Source organism: Bombina bombina, chromosome 10 (genome assembly GCF_027579735.1).
Source record: "Bombina bombina isolate aBomBom1 chromosome 10, aBomBom1.pri, whole genome shotgun sequence".
In the NCBI taxonomy this organism is placed as follows: Eukaryota; Metazoa; Chordata; class Amphibia; order Anura; family Bombinatoridae; genus Bombina; species Bombina bombina.
Genome location: NC_069508.1, coordinates 33508314 through 33530680, shown reverse-complemented (window position 1 = coordinate 33530680; position 22367 = coordinate 33508314). Strand labels below are relative to the sequence as shown.

At 41.9% G+C, this 22367-nt stretch overlaps 1 protein-coding gene across 6 annotated transcripts in view; it reads right to left on the bottom strand.

Annotated features, from left to right (window-relative positions):
- Window positions 1-6328: 6328 nt before the first annotated feature.
- CEP350 (centrosomal protein 350) overlaps window positions 6329-22367 on the bottom strand; it is a 101413-nt gene continuing 85374 nt past the window's right edge. For all 6 annotated transcript variants that reach the window (XM_053693935.1, XM_053693940.1, XM_053693937.1 and 3 more), the window contains one exon: window positions 6329-8209. In XM_053693935.1, the coding sequence (XP_053549910.1) occupies window positions 8045-8209 (165 nt within the window). In that variant the 3' untranslated portion in view covers window positions 6329-8044. The remainder of the gene's footprint in view (window positions 8210-22367) is intronic.

Here is a 22367-nt window from a genome sequence, read left to right as displayed (position 1 = left end):
ATCAAAAAGCCTATCCCTATACTGAACAGTCCTCTCTATAAATGAGGGACAGAAAGGGATAGGAGGCTCTACATTAGCATCCAAGCATAAATTACAGGTCACAGCTTGCAAGTCCTCGATCCATTATACACAAAAATTAAACAAAAAAATTAAATTTGACTGAAAAAAACAGCAACCAAAATAAAACGTTACTGTCTCTTTAAATAACGTTAGCAAATAACAGAAAAACAAAAACGCTGTATCACTTTATCTAAAATACAGGGAATGAACCCAGGACCCCTGCAGCACACCTCTACACCTCAACAAACTTTTGCTGAGGTGCTTACCTGACCCCCTCCAACCGGAACAAGAGGCAAAATCCGGTCTACAATTTGAAACCAGCAGACCGCAACAGACAGGATGTTCACACCACCGCAGCTCTGTAGCACTGAAGGGATAACGCCCGAAACCTCGCACCCAAAAAAACCTCTGTCCATCATGGGCGTGCCACACCACCTCCCGGTCAGCATTACACTAAATATCACAAACAACCGCCGGGAGGAACAGAGAGAGCGAGATACGCTCCTCAGAAACGATAGCACTCAAAAAAATAAATGAATGCCTCACCTCATATGCAATGCTAAACTATTTAATAAATAAAGAGCCAAAACATGTGCCTAAATAGTAAACAATCCTCACACAGTGCCCCACAAACAATAAGTACTGCCAAAATAAAGAACCTGCACACAAGCAGGATTAACCCCATAAGTGCCAAATTCTTTCCTGTGCTAGCAGAAAAATGAAAATAGCACTTGCCTCCAAACAGACTGCCCGGCAGCAAGGCAGCTCACCAAGCTTGAAAGGATTCCTTCCTATCATGGACCTGTGGACAAAGAAAAAAGACTAAGTAAACCTACATAGTCTTTTACCAAAAAGGGCAGCATTCACATCCTGGGAGGCACAGAAGGGATTATACCCCCAAGTTCCCAAAAGCTTAAAAGCCACCACTGATCTACTGAAGAGACTGAAGTGGATTACGGCTAAACCCTCAAAGAAAAAAACAAAGCAAACTTGCTCTGCTTTTAAAAATAAAAAACTCTTGATTGAAGAATCAGACACCTAACTTTACAACCTCCTTGCAACTACAAGCAAAGAGAATGACTGGGGGTTGTGGGTAAGGAGAGTGGTATTTAACAGCTTTGGTTGTGGTGCTCTTTGCCTCCTCCTGCAGGCCAGGAGAGATATTTCCCAATAGTAATTATGATGATCCCTGGACTCACCGTGTCATTAGAAAAAAAATAAGTTGGAGAAACCCATGCCACATGATATAATTATTATGAAGAGCTTTCAAAAATGCAAAACATATTAGGTTGTGTTGCAACTAATCAGCATTCTCTTTTTTAAATGTTGCACAAGAGCAAATAATTGATTGTCCTGGCACAAAACTGTCTATTTGCCCGAAGTAAAAATATTTATATTTGACAAGTCAATGAACGTTGGCTTATTGCTGTTTTCACCACTCGCATTCAAATCATTTTTATTTCCCAGGGTGAAATAGGACGTTCCCACACACCATGCGTATCTGCCAAAGCTAATGTGAGTAATGTTAGCGTTTCACACAAAACTTCCATGTCTGACAACAAGCTGCTGAGAATTGTAACAGAACACTGATAAAACCAAAAAGCTCCTACAAGGTATTCATTCAATGTAAAAGCTCATAATCAGATCTTTTATTATAGACATCAAGTAGTATGTAAAAATAACTTAAACATCTCATTGACTGGAAATAAAATACCCTGCAGATATAAAATAGCTTAAAGGATAGAATGTCTATCTGTAAACCTCAAATACCTAAATATCACAAGAACACTGATGCAAATAGTTTTTCATTACATATGAACTTTAGATTTTATAAATTGTTAATATTTTCATGATTTACAAATAAATAATTTAGAGCTTAAAGGTACACTGTACCCAAAAAAATTATTTCGTGATTCAGCTTGAGCATGAAATCTTAAGCAACTTTCTAATTTACTCCTATTATCAAATTTTCTTCATTCTCTTGGTATCTTTATTTGAAATGCAAGAATGTAAGTTTAGATGCCGGCCCATTTTTGGTGAACAACCTGGGTTGTCCTTGCTGATTGGTGGATAAATTCATCCACCAATAAAAAAGTGCTGTCCAGAGTACTGAAACCAAAAAAAGCTTAGATGCCTTCTTTTTCAAATAAAGACAGCAAGAGAACGAAGAAAAATTGATAATAGGAGTAAATTAGAAAGTTGCTTAAAATTGCATGCTCTTTCTGAATTACAAAAGAAAAAATTTGGGTTCAGTGTCCCTTTAACCCTTTGAGTGCTAAGCTGAATTTAATATTTTTCAGTTTTTTACTATTTTCAAAAAACGTTTTTTTTTACTTTTTTATTCCCCCCCCCCGACTTATACAATTGGAAAGGTTATGCGATTACCTTTCCAATGGTGGGTCTTGGGGGTCTGTAGCTGCTTAGATCTCTGACATACAGGTTTCTAAGCAGCATGCCCCCTTTCCCTATACTTTGTATTGACAATTTTAAATAAAGTTGCACGGTGACGTCATCACGTCATTGCGCGTGATGTCACCGCATGTAACGGGAAGCCCCGGTGATGCCTGTCACTATGCAGCCCCGATTGCCGGGGTAGGAGCGGGTGGGGGCCCTCAGATTGCAAAAAACGTAGTGGAGTGCTAATGACGGCCCTGAGCCGTCATTAGCACTCAAGGGGGACACTGAACCAACATTTTTTCTTTTGTGATTCAGATAGAGTATGCAATTTTAAGCAACTTTCTAATTTAATCCTATTATCAAATTTTCTTCATTCTCTTGGCATGTTTAATTGAAAAGCAAGAATGTAAGTTTAGATGCCGGCCCATTTTTGGTGAACAACCTGGGTTTGTCCTTGCTGATTGGACAGCACCAATAAACAAGTGCTGTCCATGGTGCTGAACCAAAAATTTGCTGGCTCCTTAGCTTAGATGCCTTCTTTTTCAAATAAAGATAGCAAGAGAACGAAGAAAAATTGATAATAGAAGTAAAGTAGAAAGTTGCTTAAAATTACATGCTCTATCTGAATCATGAAAGAAAAAAAATTTGGGTTCAGTGTCCCTTTAACCCCTTAACGACCAAGGACGTACGCCATACGTCCTCAAAAAAAATACAGTTAATGACCGAGGACGTATGGCGTACGTCCTTGGTCTGGAAAGCAGCTGGAAGCGATCCTGCTCGCTTCCAGCCACTTTCGGGTTATGGAGTGATGCCTCGATATCGAGGCATCCTGCAATAACCCCCCTTGGCCATCCGATGCAGAGAGAGCCACTCTGTGGCCCTCTCTGCACCGGACATCAATGGCCGGTATCGTTGGTGGGTGGGAGCTTACGTGGGAGGCGGGTGGGCGGCCATCGATGGGCCATGTGACGTTGAGGGGGGGGCGGGACCGCCGGGGGGTGCGCACAGACACGGGCGCGTGCACGGGGTGGATGCGGGTGGGAACAGCTACACTACAGAAAAAAATTAATAATAAAAGTTGGGTAAAATAAAAATCGAAGTGATCTGGGAGGTGGAGGGGGGTTGTTCTTTGGGGGGGGGGAAGCTACACTACAGAAAAAATAAATAAATAATAAAAAGGCATTTTTTTGCAGAAACTGGGTACTGGCAGACAGCTGCCAGTACCCAAGATGGCTCCCAGTAAGGTAGAGGGGGAGGGTTAGAGAGCTGTTTGGGGGGGATCAGGGAGGTTGGGGGCTAAGGGGGGAACTACACATCAGCATATGTAAATATGCTAAAAAAAATTATAATTTTTTTTAAAAAAATACCTTTTATTTTAGTACTGGCAGACTTTCTGCCAGTACTTAAGATGGGGGGACAATTGTGGGGTGGGGGAGGGAAGAGCACTGTTTGGGAGGGATCAGGGGGTCTGATGTGTCAGGTGGCAGGCTGATCTCTACACTAAAGCTAAAATTAACCCTGCAAGCTACCTAATTAACCCCTTCACTGCTAGACATAATACACGTGTGATGCGCAGCGGCATTTCGTGGCCTTCTAATTAACAAAAAGCAATGCCAAAGTCATATATGTCTGCTATTTCTGAACAAAGGGGATCCCAGAGAAGCATTTACAACCATTTGTGCCATAATTGCACAAGCTGTTTGTTAATAATTTCAGTGAGAAAACTAAAGTTTGTGAAAAAGGGAAAGATTTTTTTTTATTTGATCGCATTTGGCGGGGAAATGGTGGCATGAAATATACCAAAATGGGCCTAGATCAATACGTTTGGTTGTCTACTACACTACACTAAAGCTAAACTTAACCCTACAAGCTCCCTAATTAACCCCTTCACTGTTGGGCATAATACACGTGTTGTGCGCAGTGGCATTTCGTGGCCTTCTAATTACCAAAAAGCAATGCCAAAGCCATATATGTCTGCTATTTATGAACAAAGGGGATCACAGAGAAGCTTTTACAACCATTTGTGCCATAATTGCACAGGCTGTTTGTAAATAATTTCAGTGAGAAACCTAAAATTGTGAAAAAGTGAACAATTTCTTTTTATTTGATCGCATTTGGCGGTGAAATGGTGGCATGAAATATACCAAGATGGGCCTAGATCAATACGTTTGGTTGTCTACTACACTAAACTAAAGCTAAAATTAACCCTAGAAGCTCCCTAATTAACCCCTCCACTGCTGGGCATAATACACGTGTGGTGCGCAGTGGCATTTAGCGGCCTTCTAATTACCAAAAAAAAAATGCCAAAGCCATATATGTCTGCTATTTATGAACAAAGGGGATCCCAGAGAAGCATTTACAACCATTTGTGCCACAATTGCACAAGTTGTTTGCAAATAATTTCAGTGAGAAACCTAAAGTTTGTTAAAAAATTTGTGAAAAAGTGAACAATTTTTTTTATTTGATCTCATTTGGCGGTGAAATGGTGGCATGAAATATACCAAAAGGGGCCTAGATCAATACTTTGGGATGTCTTCTAAAAAAAAATATATAATATATACATGTCAATGGATATTCAGGGATTCCTGAAAGATATCAGTGTCCCAATGTAACTAGCGCTAATTTAAAAAAAAAGTGGTTTGGAAATAGCAAAGTGCTACTTGTACTTATGGCCCTATAACTTGCAAAAAAAGCAAAGAACATGTAAACATTGGGTATTTCTAAACTCAGGACAAAATGTAGAAATTATTTAGCATGGGTGTTTTTTGGTGGTCGTAGATGTGTAACAGATTTTGGAGGTCAAAGTTAGAAAAAGTATGCTTTTTTCAATTTTTTCCTCATATTTTATAATTTTTTTATAGTAAATTATAAGATATGATGAAAATAATGGTATCTTGAGAAAGTCCATTTAATGGCGAGAAAAACGGTATATAATATGTGTGGGTACAGTAAATGAGTAAGAGGAAAATTACAGCTAAACACAAAGACCGCAAAAATGTAAAAATAGCCTTGGTCCCAAACGGACAGAAAATGGAAAAGTGCTGTGGTCATTAAAGGGTTAAGAATGGCTATGAATGTTTTTATATATTTTACGTTCTCACTAGCTGGTTTTGGTGGATTGTTATACAGACGGAGAGTTTTTCCCTATCAGGCTATTAAATGGACATTAAACACAAATTGTAAGCTGCATAACAACTTGCATAACAACCTACCTTCATATTTGAGAATAATCAATAATGCAACTTTATTTTTTTAAATGTGCATATTATTTTATGTTTTTATCTTTTCAATGATTTCCCTGCCCCCAGAAATAAAGCACCTCTGCAAATCAATCACAAACTATTACACAGCTTTAGCATAAACTCTGTGTGCACATGTGCAGATAAGGAAATAGACTGGGGTAGCCTGCCCTCTTCTATTTCACATGTACTTTCAGTCTCTTGTTGTGAAAAGCAATTTAAAAAGCATGTGATAAGAGGCAGCCCTCAAGGGCTTAGAAATTAGCATATGAGCCTACCTAGGTTTAGTTTCAACTAAGAATACCAAGAGAACAAAGCAAATTTGATGATAAAAGTGAACTGGAAAGTTGATTAAAATTACAAGTGCTATCTGAATAATGAAAGTTTAATTTTGACTAGACTGTCCCATTAAGGTGGTTTAGCACTGATCCAGTTTAGCTAATTCGTAAAAAAAAAAAAAAAAAAAGATTAACAGGTGTTGCTACTTATTAGTAACTAGAGGAACTAAATTTTCATTAGTGCATAGATTACTTAACGTTCAATTTCTGTGCAGTCTCTAAACAAATGTAGAATTAAAAAGAAAACAAACAGACTTAAAAAGAAAACTCACACCACACCTTAAAACAGCAGACTCATGTACAAATCAATATTTATTTACAGCGTAGAGTTTAATTACAGTTTCCTGGAGGTAAATCACAGGGGTATAGAGACCGGAACCTTTAAAGTGCAGCACTTCCGGCAACAAGTACATGATTCTGAAAATGCACAAATCATTGGAGTGAGTTGGGAAGATCAAGTAACACTTGCCACAGATCACTGAATAGATCTGTAGAGCAAGCACTCTGTCAGCAAAGTGTTAGTATGGATTATTATGGACTAGCCTGTTGTGTGCTGCGACAACTCCAAAGCATTCTGTGCCTATCGCTTTCTTCACCGAGACATGTAAAACATTGTGCTGCAATGGTAATAAATTAAAAAAATCTGACAATAAAAGTACATTTATACAAGTTTAAGTATAAATTATGTGTCAAAGCCAATAAGGCTTTGTTCAACAAAAATGTGAGCCAGGTTATTTGGCTGTGCTCCAAGTAACACAGACTACACCAGCATGTTCCTTGCAAAACCTTTTAGCTAGACTAGATGTAGTATTTACATCACAGCATACTACTTGCTGGAATTAGAAAACCTTAGCAGCACATCGTCTGCATGTCTAGCTTCAATAAATAAATTGCCCTTTAGCTGAAAATTGAGAACATTATAAAAAATAAAAATTCCACGGACCACACATCATTATCCTCTGAAATCAGAGATACCCTCACATGCCAACTACTATTTGTTGGTATTAATACAAAATGGTAACATGGAGGTAGCTGTATTTTCTGTGGGTCAATGTCCGACCAATTGTAAACTAAATGAAAACTATCTATACTGTTGAATCACACAGCTTGAAATGTGTGGAGTGAGGCTAAGTGCTTATCTTGAAATGCTCAGGAACGAGACTCAAATTAAGTCACATTTGCTTTTAGAAAACTGCAGTTTCAAGATAACTGTTGCCTAGTTGAAAACAAAGATGTGCAACTTCGCATGCGTCTTGTGCAGATTTTAAGATCCATAGGACCCTATTCTACATAAAATGAATGTCAGGTGTTAGTGCTAATTAAATAAATTATTAGGTTTACGCTGAGCTACTATGGGTATCACCCTTTTTCTAAATGGTAATTTGATTACACAACAATTAACAGATTACAATAAAAACATCTTCCAATCCTAGAGTCTCAATACAAAGCTCTTATTTGGGTAGATAATTGCCCAGAAAAGGCCCTGTAAGTCCAACATTTCAAGTATTGCAAGAAGTTAAGGACACTTGCGGAGGCAGCGGTACACGCCCTGCCTCGGAAATGTTCATGCTAAGTTAATGCTTTTTTTTTTTTTATAAACAAAGTACAACTCTCCAGCATTATTCTGCACTGATGCAATTCTATAGCCTCATTGAAGACCGACCAATGTCACTGCATCAGACTGGGTACACCCCCCATACAGAGGCTCACTATATCCCCTATCTTGTAATACATAAATCTGTAAATAAGTTAAAATAAAAAAAATGTTCAAGTGTAAAGGAAGCATCCCTGCATGTTAAACACAAACTGAGCCTTGGACTTAAAGGTCGGTAAAGGAGGGACAGTACCGCTCCTCGGCTGAGCTTGCATGCTTCTCTTTCAAACGGAGGACTTGGGCTCCTCAACACCAAGCACTTCATCCTTGTAAGCACCAGCTATGCCCTTCTATGTAGGGAGAGCTCTGGTACACTGTGGCCACGTAGATTTCCTGTGTATAAGGGTATTAATGTGTCACACTAAAAGTGGGCTGTTCCTCTTTTCCTGGATGCGTTGCAGGACATTAACTGTGTCCCTGATTAAGGCCTCAAAGATCCCATCTGCCAACTGCATCTTTACAAATAGTTCATCTTCGTCGTAATTCACCCATTGTGCCTCCTCCTCGTGAAGTTCCTGAACCTGGAATTGTAATGGAAAACATTTAGTGTAATACTCAATACATAGTAAAAAAAATCTATTTAAAAATAAAAAATAAATTACTTGAAACCACAAGGGTGACACACACACACACCTTTAAACATAGAACAAAATATAAAATGCATTTAACAAAGTTTGTTTTTATGTAATACTACATAATTCCACAAATGGTCTTTCGTGATTCAGATAGGTTATCCCATTTTAAACAACTTTCCAATTGACTTTTACCATCAAATTTGCTTTGTTCTATTGGTATTCTTTGTTAAAAGCTAAATTTAAGTTGCTAATATGCTGATTTCTAAGCCATTGCCGGCCACCTCTTACCTCAGTGTATTTTGACAGTTTTTCACAGTTAGACAGTGTTAGATCATGTGCGTCATATAGATAACACTGTGCTCACTCCCGTGGAGTTATTTAGGAGTCAGCACTGATTGGCTAAAATGCAAGTCTGTCAAAATAACTTTTAAAGGACAGTCTACAACAGAATTTTTACTGTTTAAATAAAAAACATAATCCCTTTATTACCCATTCCCCAGTTTTGCACAACCAATACAGTTATATTAATATACTTTTTACCTCTGTGATTACCTTGTATCTAAGCCTCTGCAGACTGCCCCCTTATTTCAGTTCTTTTGACAGACTTGCATTTTAGCCAATCAGTGCTGACTCCTAGGTAACTCCACAGGAGTGAGCACAGTGTTATCTATATGACACACATGAACTAGCACTGCCTTACTGTATTTTCCTTCCCAAAATGCACTAAGATAAGAGGCGGCCTTCAAGAACTTGGAAATTAGCATATGAGCCTACCTAGATTTAGCTTTCGACTAAGAATACCAAAAGAACAAAGCAAATTTGATGATAAAAGTAAATTGGAAAGTTGTTTAAAATGACATACCCTGTCTGAATCATGAAAGCTTTATTTTGACTTGACTGTCCCTTTAGTTGTTGCAAATCCTCTGGCGGACAGCCCCAGAGAACGCCAGAGGCTTCTTACATACAGGTGTGGAACGTACGCCCTCACATTAACAAATCAGGGATTACACAAATGCTGCATTTATTATTTGTTACAGGTCACAACAAGATAATAAATCATTAACAAGAAATGGAAATGATTTGGTCTTTGTATTGGTTTCCTAAGGTAATGTCGTCAAAAAGCAAGTGAATCTGGTTTCATTTTTTGTTGTTGTTGATGAAAATGTTCCTTTATTAAAGAGATAAAACATACACAAGTATTCACAAGAACATAAAATAGAGAAATAATAAATCTAAATATCCATGGCGATAAGAGTTCTATAAACAATTACAGGTCTCCCTCGCACAATAGGCTTATTTAAAGGGACATGATAATTTACTATTAGCAAATTTTCTTAGTTCTCTTGTTATTCTTTGATGAAGAGATATCTAGGTAGGTATCGTGCACATGTCTGGAGCTCTACATGACAGGAAATAGCGCTGCCATCTAGTGCTCTTGCCAATGTATAGCATTGTAAAACTGCAGTCATATAGTGCTGCACACACATGCACGCTCCTGAACTTACCTGCTTTTCAACAAAGGATAAAAAGGAATTTGATAACATTGGTAAGTTGTTAAATTGTATGTGCTATCTGAGTAATGAAAGAAAAATGTTAGATCTTCTGTCCCTTTAATGTTAAAGTCTATTTCTGAGGTGCAGTATAGCAGGCATTGTGCTAGCAGATTAAGCTTTTCTTTTTTTTTCTGACGGGAAGAGTCCACAGCTGCATTCATTACTTTTGGGAATTCAGAACCTGGCCACCATGAGGAGGCAGAGACACCCCAGCCAAAGGCTTAAATACCTCCCCCACTTCCCTCATCCCCCAGTCATTCTGCCGAGGGAACAAGGAATAGTAAAAGAAATATCAGGGTGAAAAAGGTGCCAGAAAAACAAAAAATTTACTGCCGCCTCATAGATAAAACGCGGGCCGGAGCTGTGGACTCTTCCCGTCAGAAGAAAAGAAAATTATCAGGTAAGCTTAATTTATGTTTTTCTTCTTAAACAGGAAGAGTCCACAGCTGCATTCATTACTTATGGGAAAACAATACCCAAGCTAGAGGACACTGAATGCAAACAAAGGGTGGGTACAAAAATGCGGCTTCTTTGAGAGGCACCACAGCCTGAAATTACCCAACACCCTACAAAAACTCTAAACGACAAGGGAAAAACTGGAAGCCCAGGTAACAACTCATCAGTTACATAACCTGCAAAGCCGTGCTAGAGACCACTCAGACCCAGAGTCTGCTGAGCACAAAAGCCTCAGAGGAGCCAGCCCAGCGGCTTTCGACTCCCACGAAAAGTACCCCTAAAAGTCAAAAACCTCCATCCACCCCGAGGGGGAGAATAGAGGACCCCATAAGAGATCCAAAGGACCATCTAACATGGGCTCAAATCAAACTTAGAGCAATCCAAGGTTGCCACAGGACCACTGCCCAGGAAGACAAACTCCCTAAAAGGACAAGGACCAGAAACATAAGTCCATACTCAGGAAAAACGTCACTAGGATGACCAGAAGGCCACCCTCATATCCCTGGCACAGCACCATACCACATATGGTGTTCCAAAAAACCACGAGTTCCCTAATGCATCATACCCAAGTTAAAACCCGTCAGGTTAGACAAGCAGAGACAGGAAAACTGTCCTAGCTCTCCAAGAGAACACGGGGCCACCTGTAAACAAGAACTCGCAATGACCATCTCCAGGCAGCAAAGTTGACCCTAAGCCATCGTGGGACTTGTGCCACCAAAAAGTGCCGAAAAATCTCAACAGCTCCCGCCCAGAAATATCCGGGCTCCAAGGAGCGTCCCATCCCAGCAGCAGACGCCACCAGTAGAGAGATGGGCACCAAAAGTCCCCTCACCGAAATGGAGGACAAACCCAATAATAGTAAACGGTCAACACTGCACAGAGCAGACCAATCCCGACCTTCCCTCCAGTATAACGGTCCCAGCCCAAAGGCTAGTTAAAGACCTAAGAGTCCCAGACCGTCAAAAGAAAAAAGGATGGATCTACAAGGATCAAAACCCCAGAGTAGAACTCTGACCGCTATTAAACTGGCATGCTCCATGAGTCATTACAGGTAACTTTGTGCTCGGGTCTGAAAAGTCCTACACTGCAGCCTTTCAGAAGAAGGAACACTCCCCCAGTGAAGAAAGTACTCTGACCCCCAGTGTCCTAATACCAGATTCCATTTCCGTGATTCTGAATACACCAGAAGGGGAAAATTCCTACGAGACGAGAAAAACGAGGGCCCACGGGCCTTCACAGATACTTTGGTACCTCCAAGTTAAGGAGAGCACGCAAGAAACCATCCCCCACCCTGAGTGAGAAGAAAAGGGAACAAAGCAACGGTAACCACCCTACCAATATAGGTGAGAACCTTCGGCCAATATCGTTAGCCCAGTTGAAACGACAACTGAAGTCTACAAGGAAGCACAGATGTCCCAGAAGACAAGTAGGGACCCATCAGAAAACCTTAAACATAAGCCTCAGGTAGACAGTAATCTCCCATGAGAGTCAGAAACCCTGCCTCAAAGGTACACGCGGGGGAACCAAACCAGAGGGTTAAGCAGAACCGTCCATACCCGTACCAGGCAAGAGACGTGGTGCTAAGCCAGAGTCCTCGAAAAACGGAACCGATAGAAAGATCTAACTTCCTGAGGAATCTATCAGCTGCCTTCCATGGTAGGAGCGCACCCAAAACTGAGCCCTCCACCATCTAAAGTCCGTAGACAAAGATTACCTAGCAACAGCCTCAAACCCAGAGTTTGAAAAAACTCCTGACCAGTTGAAGAAATGGGCAACCAGTATCCTTGGATCGCAAGGCTATCCTCTGTAGACCGGCCGAACGACCTGATTCACATGCTGGTGAAGAGGAAGGTAATTTCCCAGACCCCACGGACCTCCTACCCTCAAGCCCAAAAAGCTAGATCTGCATAAGGTCGAAGGATAGCACACAAGAGTCTAAAGACAATGGTATGACAAGGGGCAGTTCTTAGATTGAGAAGATGGCAGTCTCCAGAAATCCTTACCAGATTGGTCTCCCGAAATCCCTGCAACAGGAATAATAATGGAAGCCTCGCAGCTCCTGGCAGAAAAGGCTGGGTGACCCCTGCACTCCACGTACTGGAGCAAATGAAAGGACATGCTCCGCACTTCCAGAACAGATGATCCAACCCAAAACGGGAAGGAAAGAGAACTCCACCACGGCAAAAGGAATGCGACTAGGCTACAAGAGTTGACATCCGGAAGATACCGCAAGTGAAGATGAAATTTGTCCATCACCCGGAATAGCAGATCTCCGGAGGTCATTCACATCTCCAAACTCTACAGGAGTTAAAAACTATGGTTCTGAGTCCCCAGGGACCCTTAGGAACCCCAATGACGTCTTGAAAAAGTCGGTCACGTAACTCAAGCAAATTGTAGCACCTGGTATTCAAGTACTAGAACAAACAAATGAAATACATCCCCCACCACTCACAGAGCATGGAGAGGGCTTACCAAACCCAACAGAATCAACAAAAAGAAAGTTCTCCAGCTAGTGATCATCAAAAACGACCTTTATTGTGCATACAGGGTCCAAAATCAGCAACGTTTCGTGAAGACACTTAGCCCTTTTTCAAGCTACTAACCAGGCCCAACCCTGCTCAGCTTCCGAGATCAGGAAAATTCAGGGTGGAGTTGCCGTAGGCCCCTAAAAAGGCCAACTTACATCGCAACTCCCAACCTTCCTCTAGAAGCGTTGGATCTATGCACTACGCCCCATACCACGTAGTAGGATCCGAGCCCGGAGACTATATCAATAGGCCAAGTGACAATCAGAATTCAACAGGATAATCAGCATCACGAAGGTGACATGAACCAAAGGAACAGCAGATAGCGCCCAACCAGTACCTGCCTGGTACAAGGACACCCCAAAACTGTCTAAGGTCCAAGAAAAATCGATCCGAAGGTTCGATAATATTAATTAAAACATAACTTTGTTCCTAACCAAAGTGTGCAACTTCCGCGGAAGCGCCCATGCGACCACAAAATCGCAAGTATCTGTTCCAGAAGAACGCTCCCAAAACGGAAATTATACGTGAGCTTATAAAAAAAACCAAATACATCCTAATCGGATCAAAATAAAAGTAAGGCAGCACCCGCGGGTGAAAGCCCAAGGTGAATGGGTACGCTAACAGGACTAGCCGATCAGAGGCCCCATTCACCCAAGCTCAGAACTGGAACCGATGCATAAAAGAAAGAAAAACAGAGACGTCAAGGAGATTAGCTTAATCCCCAAACGTCTAACCCAGCTTGCCATCCGGCATCTAAGGCCTCTGATCCCTCGGCCCACTAGGACTGGAATCCTCTAGGACCGCCAAAACATGCCTTCGTAGAACACAAAGACGTGCCAACCTATAACGGATGGCGAAATCATCCCTCACGGGATCGATAAATGACCTCGGCCTGAGGTTGGGGCCTCTGAAGCCTCAGAGGCCAACGCTTCCCCAGAAGGCCGAACTGAATCAGGCGATTCCACTCCCGACGGGCTCTGGTAAACAGAACACGGACAGTACCTTAAAAATATTTTACTCGGGAGATATAAGTGAGCCAACGCCATAGATATGGCCATGTGGAACCGTGCCGTAACCTCTGGAGGAAAAGGAATAAAGGCCATAGGGACACCTGCTTGCGTAGCAAAGGAAGGTTCTGGGGCATGCGCCTCACCAGACATAGAATCCTCTGGGGCGGATGGCTCAACGCACTCTAAGGTCCCTGAGTCGGGAGAAGAGTACTCTAGAATGGCAATCGGAACATAACTGACGGGCATGGATAACCCGGGACATTTCATATTCATCACAAGACGCATTCTCCGCATCGGAGACATCCGTGTCTAAAAAATCAGAATCCTCCATAATCTTGGGATTACAAAAATGACAAACACTAACTGGCACCCTTTTTACACACCCAATTGCTGGGGCACTCACCACCTCCTGTGAACCAGACAACCAACGTGCAGACTCTCTCTGTCGCCACAGAGTAAGCATACGGAAGTGGAAAACAACGCAACCACCCCCGATCACGAGGTGCACCGTGCCAATCACAAAAGAACGCGCAAATCTAAAGAGATTGCGCCAATTGATGATAAGGCCGTTATGTTCTGAAAAGCCATGAGCCAAAGTATTACTACACATTAGCAGATAGAACCTCATAACAAACATGATTAAAGTCCACCCTGTTCAAATAACCCCCCTCACGAGATATTAACCCATGATTCCTATTTTAAGATAAAAGGAGTCCCACTGGGACCCTACCTTCTCTCGTTAACATTACATTCACATAATGAAATAAAATGAAACGTTCTTACCGGAATCTGCGCCGTGGAACAGGAACACGGCCATTCAAGTGTGACAGATAGTAGCCTCGCTTCCGATATGGACTTTAGTGAATAAAGGCAGACAGCGAAACTCGTCAACGTTGATTGCCAAGGAGCTGTTAATATGAGTCATGATGGTTTCGCAGAAAGACTATCCCTGCATCTCCGGACTCTAACCTTCATCCATGCTCTCACTGAGAGGCTGACAGGATTACTTAAAACTCCAGTCCCATTCCGAAGAGTACTACCCTCCATAAAGAGACTCTCTCGAACTTCTAACACTTCTCTGACAACCTCCTGTGACGAAAGGCAAAGAATGACTGGGGGATGAGGGAAATGGGGGAGGTATTTGAAGCCACAGGGAGACAAGTCGGATTTACCGCACGACTATTGGCTAAGAGGTGAGAAGTCACCTCTCAAGAAAAAAGGAAATTTATGCATACCTGATAAATTTATTTCTTTTACGATATGACAAGTCCACGGATTTCATCCTTACTTATGGGATTACGCCTCCTGGTCAGTAGGAGGTGGCAAAGAGCGCCACAGCAGAGCTGTATATATAGCTCCTCCCTTCCCTCCCACTCCAGTCATTCGACCGAATTTAGGAAGAGAAAGGAAAAGCCAAAGGTGCAGAGGTGACTGAAGTTTAACAAAATTAAAGACCTGTCTCATAAAAACAGGGTGGGCCGTGGACTCATCATATCGTAAAAGAAACAAAATTTATCAGGTAAGAATACATTTCCATTTTCTTTTACAAGATATGATGAGTCCACGGATTTCATCCTTACTTATGGGATACAATACCAAAGCTATAGGACACGGATGAAAAGGGAGGGACAAGACAGGAACCTAAACGGAAGGCACCACTGCTTGAAGAACCATTCTCCCAAAAACAGCCTCAGACGTGGCAAAAGTATCAAATTTGTAAAGTTTGGAAAAAGTGTGAAGAGACGACCAAGTTGCAGCCTTGCAAATCTGTTCAACAGAAGCATCATTTTTAAATGCCCATGAGGAAGCTACAGCCCTAGTACAATGAGCCGTAACTCTTTCAGGAGGCTGCTGTCTAGCAGTCTCATATGCAAAACGGATGATACTCTTCAGCCAAAAAGAAATAGAGGTAGCCGTAGCTTTCTGACCCCTACGTTTTCCAGAAAAAAACAACAAATAATGAAGATGATTGACAAAATTGTTTAGTCGCCTGCAAGTAAAACTTCAGGGCACGGACCACGTCCAAGTTATGTAACAGACGCTCCTTCTTAGAAGAAGGATTAGGACACAAGGAAGGAACAACAATTTCCTGATTAATATTCTTATTAGAAACAACCTTAGGAAGGAAACCAGGTTTGGTATGTAACACCACCTTATCAGAATGGAAAATAAGATAAGGAGAATCACATTGCAAAGCTGAAAGCTCAGAAACTCTGCGAGCAGAAGAAATAGCAACCAAAAATAAAACTTTCCAAGATAACAACTTAATATCTATGGAATGCATAGGCTCAAACTGAACCCCTTGAAGAACATTAAGAACTAAATTCAAACTCCAAGGTGGAGCAATTGGTCTAAACAAAGGCTTGATTCTAGTCAGAGCCTGACAAAAAGATTGAACGTCTGGAACATCTGCCAGACATTTGTGTAGCAAAATACACAAAGCAGAAATCTGTCCCTTTAAGGAACTTGCTGACAACCCTTTCTCCAATCCTTCTTGGAGAAAAGATAAAATCCTGGGAATCCTAACCCTACTCCATGGAGTAGCCCTTGGATTCGCACCAATAAAGATATTTACGCCATATCTTATGGTAAATCTTTCTGGTAACAGGCTTACGTGCCTGAATCAAGGTATCAATGACCGAATCAGAGAACCCTCGCTTAGATAAAATCAAGCGTTCAATCTCCAAGCAGTCAGCTGCAGAGAAACTAGATTTGGATGATGGAAGGGTCCCTGAATGAGAAGGTCCTGCCTCAATGGAAGCTTCCACGGTGGCAGAGAGGACATGTCCACCAGATTGGCATACCAAGTCCTGCGAGGCCACGCAGGAGCGATGAGAATCACCGAAGCCCTCTCCTGTTTGATCCGAGCAATCACCCGGGGAAGGAGAGCAAACGGTGGAAACCCATAAGCTAGGTTGAACGACCAAGGCACTGCCAAGGCATCTATCAGTTGGACCTGGATCCGTATCTCAGGAGCTTGGATCCAGCTCCGGTCTGCCCCATCTGAGAATCAGAGTGGCAAAGACCTCCGGATGGAGTTCCCATTCCCCCGGATGAAACGTCTGTCTGCTCAAAAAATCCGCTTCCCAGTTGTCCACACCTGGGATGTAGATTGCTGAAAGATAACAAGAGTGAGCCTCCGACCACCAAATTATCTTGGATACTTCTATTATCGCTAAGGAACTCCTTGTTCCTCCCTGATGATTGATGTAAGCCACAGTCGTGATGTTGTCCAACTGAAACCGGATGAATGTGGCCGAAGCCAACTGAGGCCAAGCCTGAAGCGCATTGAATATTGCTCTCAACTCCAGAATATTAATTGGAAGTAGAGACTCCGACCGAGTCCACACACCCTGAGCCTTCAGGGAATTCCAGACTGCACCCCAACCTAGTAGACTGGAGTCCGTTGTCACTATCACCCATGAGGGTCTGCGGAACCACGTCCCTTGGGACAGATGATCCTGCGACAACCACCAAAGAAGAGAGTCTCTTGTCTCCTGATCCAGATCTATCTGAGGAGACAAATTTGCATAATCTCCATTCCACTGTCTGAGCATGCTCAGTTGTAAAGGTCTGAGATGAAAACGAGCAAATGGAAAGATGTCCATTGCCGCCACCATCAATCCAATTACCTCCATGCACTGAGCCACTGATGGCCGAGTATTGGACTGAAGGGCTTGGCATGTATTCAGAATCTTTAACTTTCTGATTTCCGTCAAGAAGATTTTCATGGATACAGAATCTATTAGAATTCCCAGGAAAGGAACCCTTGTCTGTGGAATTAGTGAACTCTTTTCTAGATTCACCTTCCACCCGTGAGTTCTTAGAAAGGACAAAACCATGTCGGTATGAGACTTTGTCAGTTGATAAGACGACGCCTGGATCAGAATATCGTCCAGATAAGGTGCCACTGCAATGCCCCGCGGTCTGAGAACCGCCAGCAGAGACCCTAGAACCTTTGTGAAGATCCTGGGTGCCGTGGCCAGCCCGAAGGGTAGAGACACGAACTGAAAATGTTTGTCCAGAAAAGCAAATCTTAGGAACTGGTGATGATCTTTGTAGATAGGAATATGAAGATATGCATCCTTTAAGTCCACGGTAGTCATATACTGACCCTCCTGAATCAATGGAAGAATTGTTCGAATAGTCTCCATCTTGAAGGACGGGACTCTGAGAAACTTGTTTAGACTCTTGAGATCTAAAATGGGTCGGAACGTTCCCTCTTTTTTGGGAACCACGAAAAGATTTGAGTAAAACCCCTGCCCCTGTTCCTGTATTAGAACGGGACAATTTACTCCCATAGTGGATAGGTCTTTTACACAACGTAAGAACGCCTCTTTTTTTATCTGGTCTACAGATAATCGTGAAAGAAGGAACCTTCTCCTTGGGAAGGAATTTTTTAACTCCAGCTGATACCCTTGAGACACGATTTCCAGTGTCCAGGGATCCTGAACGTCTCTTATCCAAGCCTGGACAAAGAGAGAAAGTCTGCCCCCTACTAGATCCAGTCCTGGATCGGGGGCTGTCCCTTCATGCTGTCTTGGGAGCAGCAGCGGGCTTCTTGGGTTGTTTACCCTTGTTCCAAGCCTGGTTGGGTCTCAAGACGGATTTGGTTTGTGAAAAATTTCCTTCCTGTTTAATGGAAGAGGATGAGGGGACTCCCTTGAAATTTCAAAAGGAACGAAAATTACTCTTTCTGCCCCTCTGCATAGATGTCTTATCCTGAGGTAGGAGGTGACCCTTACCTCCCGTAATGTCAGAAATGATCTCTTTCAAGTCAGGCCCGAATAGGGTCTTACCCTTGAAAGGAATAGCCAAAAGCTTGGATTTAGAGGACACATCCGCAGACCAAGATTTTAACCATAAGGCTCTGTGTGCTAAAATGGCAAATCCTGCATTCTTAGCCGCCAATTTGGCGATCTGGAAAGAGGCATCCGTAACAAAAGAATTTGCCAGCTTAAGGGCCTTTATTCTATCCAGTATTTTCTCTAAAGAAGTCTCAGTCTTAAGGGACTCTTCTAAGGCATCAAACCAAAAGACAACCGTCGGTTGTAATAGAAACCCTTGATGAATAAATAGCTTTTTTAGAAGAAGTCTTTCAAAGCACAACTGTCCTCAATAGGGATAGTTGTACGCTTAGCCAGGGTAGAGATAGCTCCCTCCACCTTAGGGACCATCTGCCAAGAGTCCCGAACGGTGTCAGCTATAGGGTACATTTTCTTAAAATTAGGGGAAGGTGAGAACGGGATACCCAGTCTTTCCCATTCCCGAGTAACAATTTCCGAAATTCTCTTAGGAGCCGGAAAGACATCAGAATAAGAAGGAACTTCTAAGTATTGTCCATCTTACACAATTTCTCTGGCGGTACCACGATAGAGTCACAGAGTCAGCAAAACCTCCCGCAACAACAGAAGGAAGTTTAAATCTGAAAGATATGACATCCAAATCTGTCTGGGGCAAAACACTCCCTGAGTCAGATAGTTCCCCCTCGGACAGGTTCTCCCTAGCCCCCAACTCAGAGCCCTGAGAGGGTACATCGGAGATAGCCATCAAGGCATCAGAAGTCGCAGGGACCACATGGGCTTCTGCCCTGTTACGCTTGCCTTGTAACACTGGCAACTTAGATAACACTTCTGTAAGGGTGGATAACATAACTGCAGCCATGTCCTGCAGAGTGAATGAAGTGGACGCCGTTGAAGAACACAGCGTCGTTTGGGCGGGTGTTAGAGGTTGTGACGCTTGGGGAGAAAGTTGCGGCATACCCTGAGTCTCATCAGTCTGAGAAACATCTTTAGATAATTTTGTATTAAAATATATCTGGTCTTTAAACTGTAACTCAGTACATGAGGGACAAATAGTAAGAGGGGGTTCCACAGTGGCATCTAAACACATAGAGCATGTGACCTCCAGTAGATCAGCCATGACAAGGCAAAATTGGTCGTGGTATTCAATTAAAAAATAACGTTTGAAAAATAATTTTGCAAACGATTGTACTGTGTCTTTAAATTTAAACTCCTAGAATTTTATAGTCTATCAACCAACTTATGCAATACTAGCATTTACTATAGGGACTTTCTTCCCCTTATAAAAGTACACTCTAACTTTCTTTTGCCTTTAACATTTATGACAAAATAAAAATAAAAAAAATTACTGCACCACGCCACAGCTCTGCTGTGGCGCCTACCTGCCTCCACGAGCCAGCCAAGGATACTCCGTGACCGCGTGCCTAAGACCGCTTGTAAACTCTGTTGAAATACAACAAGCGGACCTAGGAACACCAGAGCCTCGATGAACACTGTCGGGACCTGGATAACAACTGCGCGATGAAGCACGCGACGGTAAGCCCCGCCCTTCGTGGGCGGTAGTCTAACTCCCAACAAGGAGAACCACATGGCCTGCACCTGTCGTAGTATGAAAAACGACTCAGGTAGTAAAACGGTACACAAAAAAAAAATTACCCCCTTGTCTTCTTGTTACGGTATAAACACCCAAATAAGCCACAACTGACCCCAGCGTCCACAACACAACAATGTACCCCGCAATGTGACCGGGCTAGTGATTTAATAGCCCGCAACGTCTCACAGCTGAATTCAGCACATATAACACAGGGGGGAAAAACGATCATGCACACCATCACACTTGCAGGTCGATTACCCCTTCCTGTTGCAGCAAAGTATGGCCAGTCTGTTTTGAGCTTGCATCGAATCCCCAGAAAGCAATAAAAGACTGCACATACCTCAAAATGCTGGTGCAGTCTGCACTGGTCCCACACGAATAAGAGGTCCTTCTTTCATCTCCTCTTGCACATATGTGGGGACAAATAGGGCCTTAGATAATAGTCGCTAAGACCATCAGTAGGGCAGCAACAGAATGGGAGACACGGAACACAGCAGCCTCTCCTCTATTCCCATTGTTGAAAAGCTTGTAGCTTTGCCCCTGAGTAAAATAGTACTCACTGGTACCATTGTAAAATAATAAACTCTTGATTGAAGAATCAAAATTAACACCTCACTTTACCTCTCTCCTATTAATAACACAGGCAAAGAGAATAACTGGAGTAGGAGGGAAGGGAGGAGCTATATATACAGCTCTGCTGTGGTGCTCTTTGCCTCCTCCTGCTGACCAGGAGGCGTAATCCCATAAGTAAGGATGAAATCCGTGGACTCATCATATCTTGTAAAAGAAACAGCGTACTGCCTTAGCAGCTCATAGCGGTGAATGCTTGAAACAAGTAAAGGAGCTTTCTGCATGAATGAAAGTCACCTTTTCGTTATAATGGTCAATCCTAGCATTTCACAAACGCTAGGATTGACTTTTATTTTAAATGAGGTCAGAGTCTCAAAATTCACTTCAGAATTTGAAGGAAAAAAAAAAAGAAACATGAAAAAGAATAATAACAGAAATATAATCACATAATATAATACCACAGTGAATCGGTAACTGAAAGGATTAAGGTTCCTCCCAGGAACAGTATTGCAGCTCAGCGGGGCCTATCAGATTTAGGAGTCGGAAATGATACGTAGGTTGTCCTGAGTCAGACCTATGACATCCTGCTTTTAGCCTAGCCTCGCAAAGGAATATTATATTGTAGCAAAAGTCAAGCTTGTCAGTGGTAAAATAAAAGTAACGCACAAGTCATAAGTTAGTCTGGAGTTGAGCTTTCCACATATCCATAGTGGTTACTATATCTTTTTCCCCACAGTCTAGATATTGTCTTGCACTGATTAAAGCTATCTGCAACAGCGCCACATGCGTCTTCGGAATTATGTTGAACAGAAAGGGCAAAGCATGTAATGTAAGCTCACAGCTAAGTGTAGTATTAAGAAATGCACTGACTTCCTCCCTGAACAGAGTAAGTTTGAGGGTTAAAAATACAGTAAATAGTTATGGGCAAACAAAAGAGCAATATCATCATACTCTAACACACTGCAGCATTTTGTTACTGACATTTTACTTAATTTGATCCACTTATTTTTTATGTTTAAGATGTTTAATTGGTGTTTTGCAAGTCAGAATCTGAGTTTAAAAGGACAGTGTACTTTAAAATTGTTATCTCCTTAATGTGTTTCCAAATACTTGTTATATCAGCTGCAAAGTTTAAAATGTATGGAAAATTGGCCCTTTAGGTATATTTTTGTATATGAAATAACTTTCTGCTAACTGAAACCACACCCCAATACAGCGGGAGAAAATACCTTGTTATGTTATCTAATAATTTACACAAATCCCTTCTTCTTTATTACTTTTACTCAAAGGCCAATACTTAGAGAGAAAAATGGAAATTAACATTTTAGTACCACTCTGTCACGGCCCCCCACTAGGAGCTCTATTTTATCTAAGCTTTCTTGTTTACATGCTTTTTTCTTTTTGTAAACCAGAACTTAATTTCATAGATGCTCAGTATAGGTGCAGATACTATAGGCAAAATCAGCTATTGCAAACAAAAAAATAAAGGTGAAGGAGCTATTTTTAAACAACTTAATACACTCCTGTATCCTTTAATAAAACAAACAAGGTAAGCAGTGAAAGGGGTTAGGTAATAAAGTGTTCTCATGAT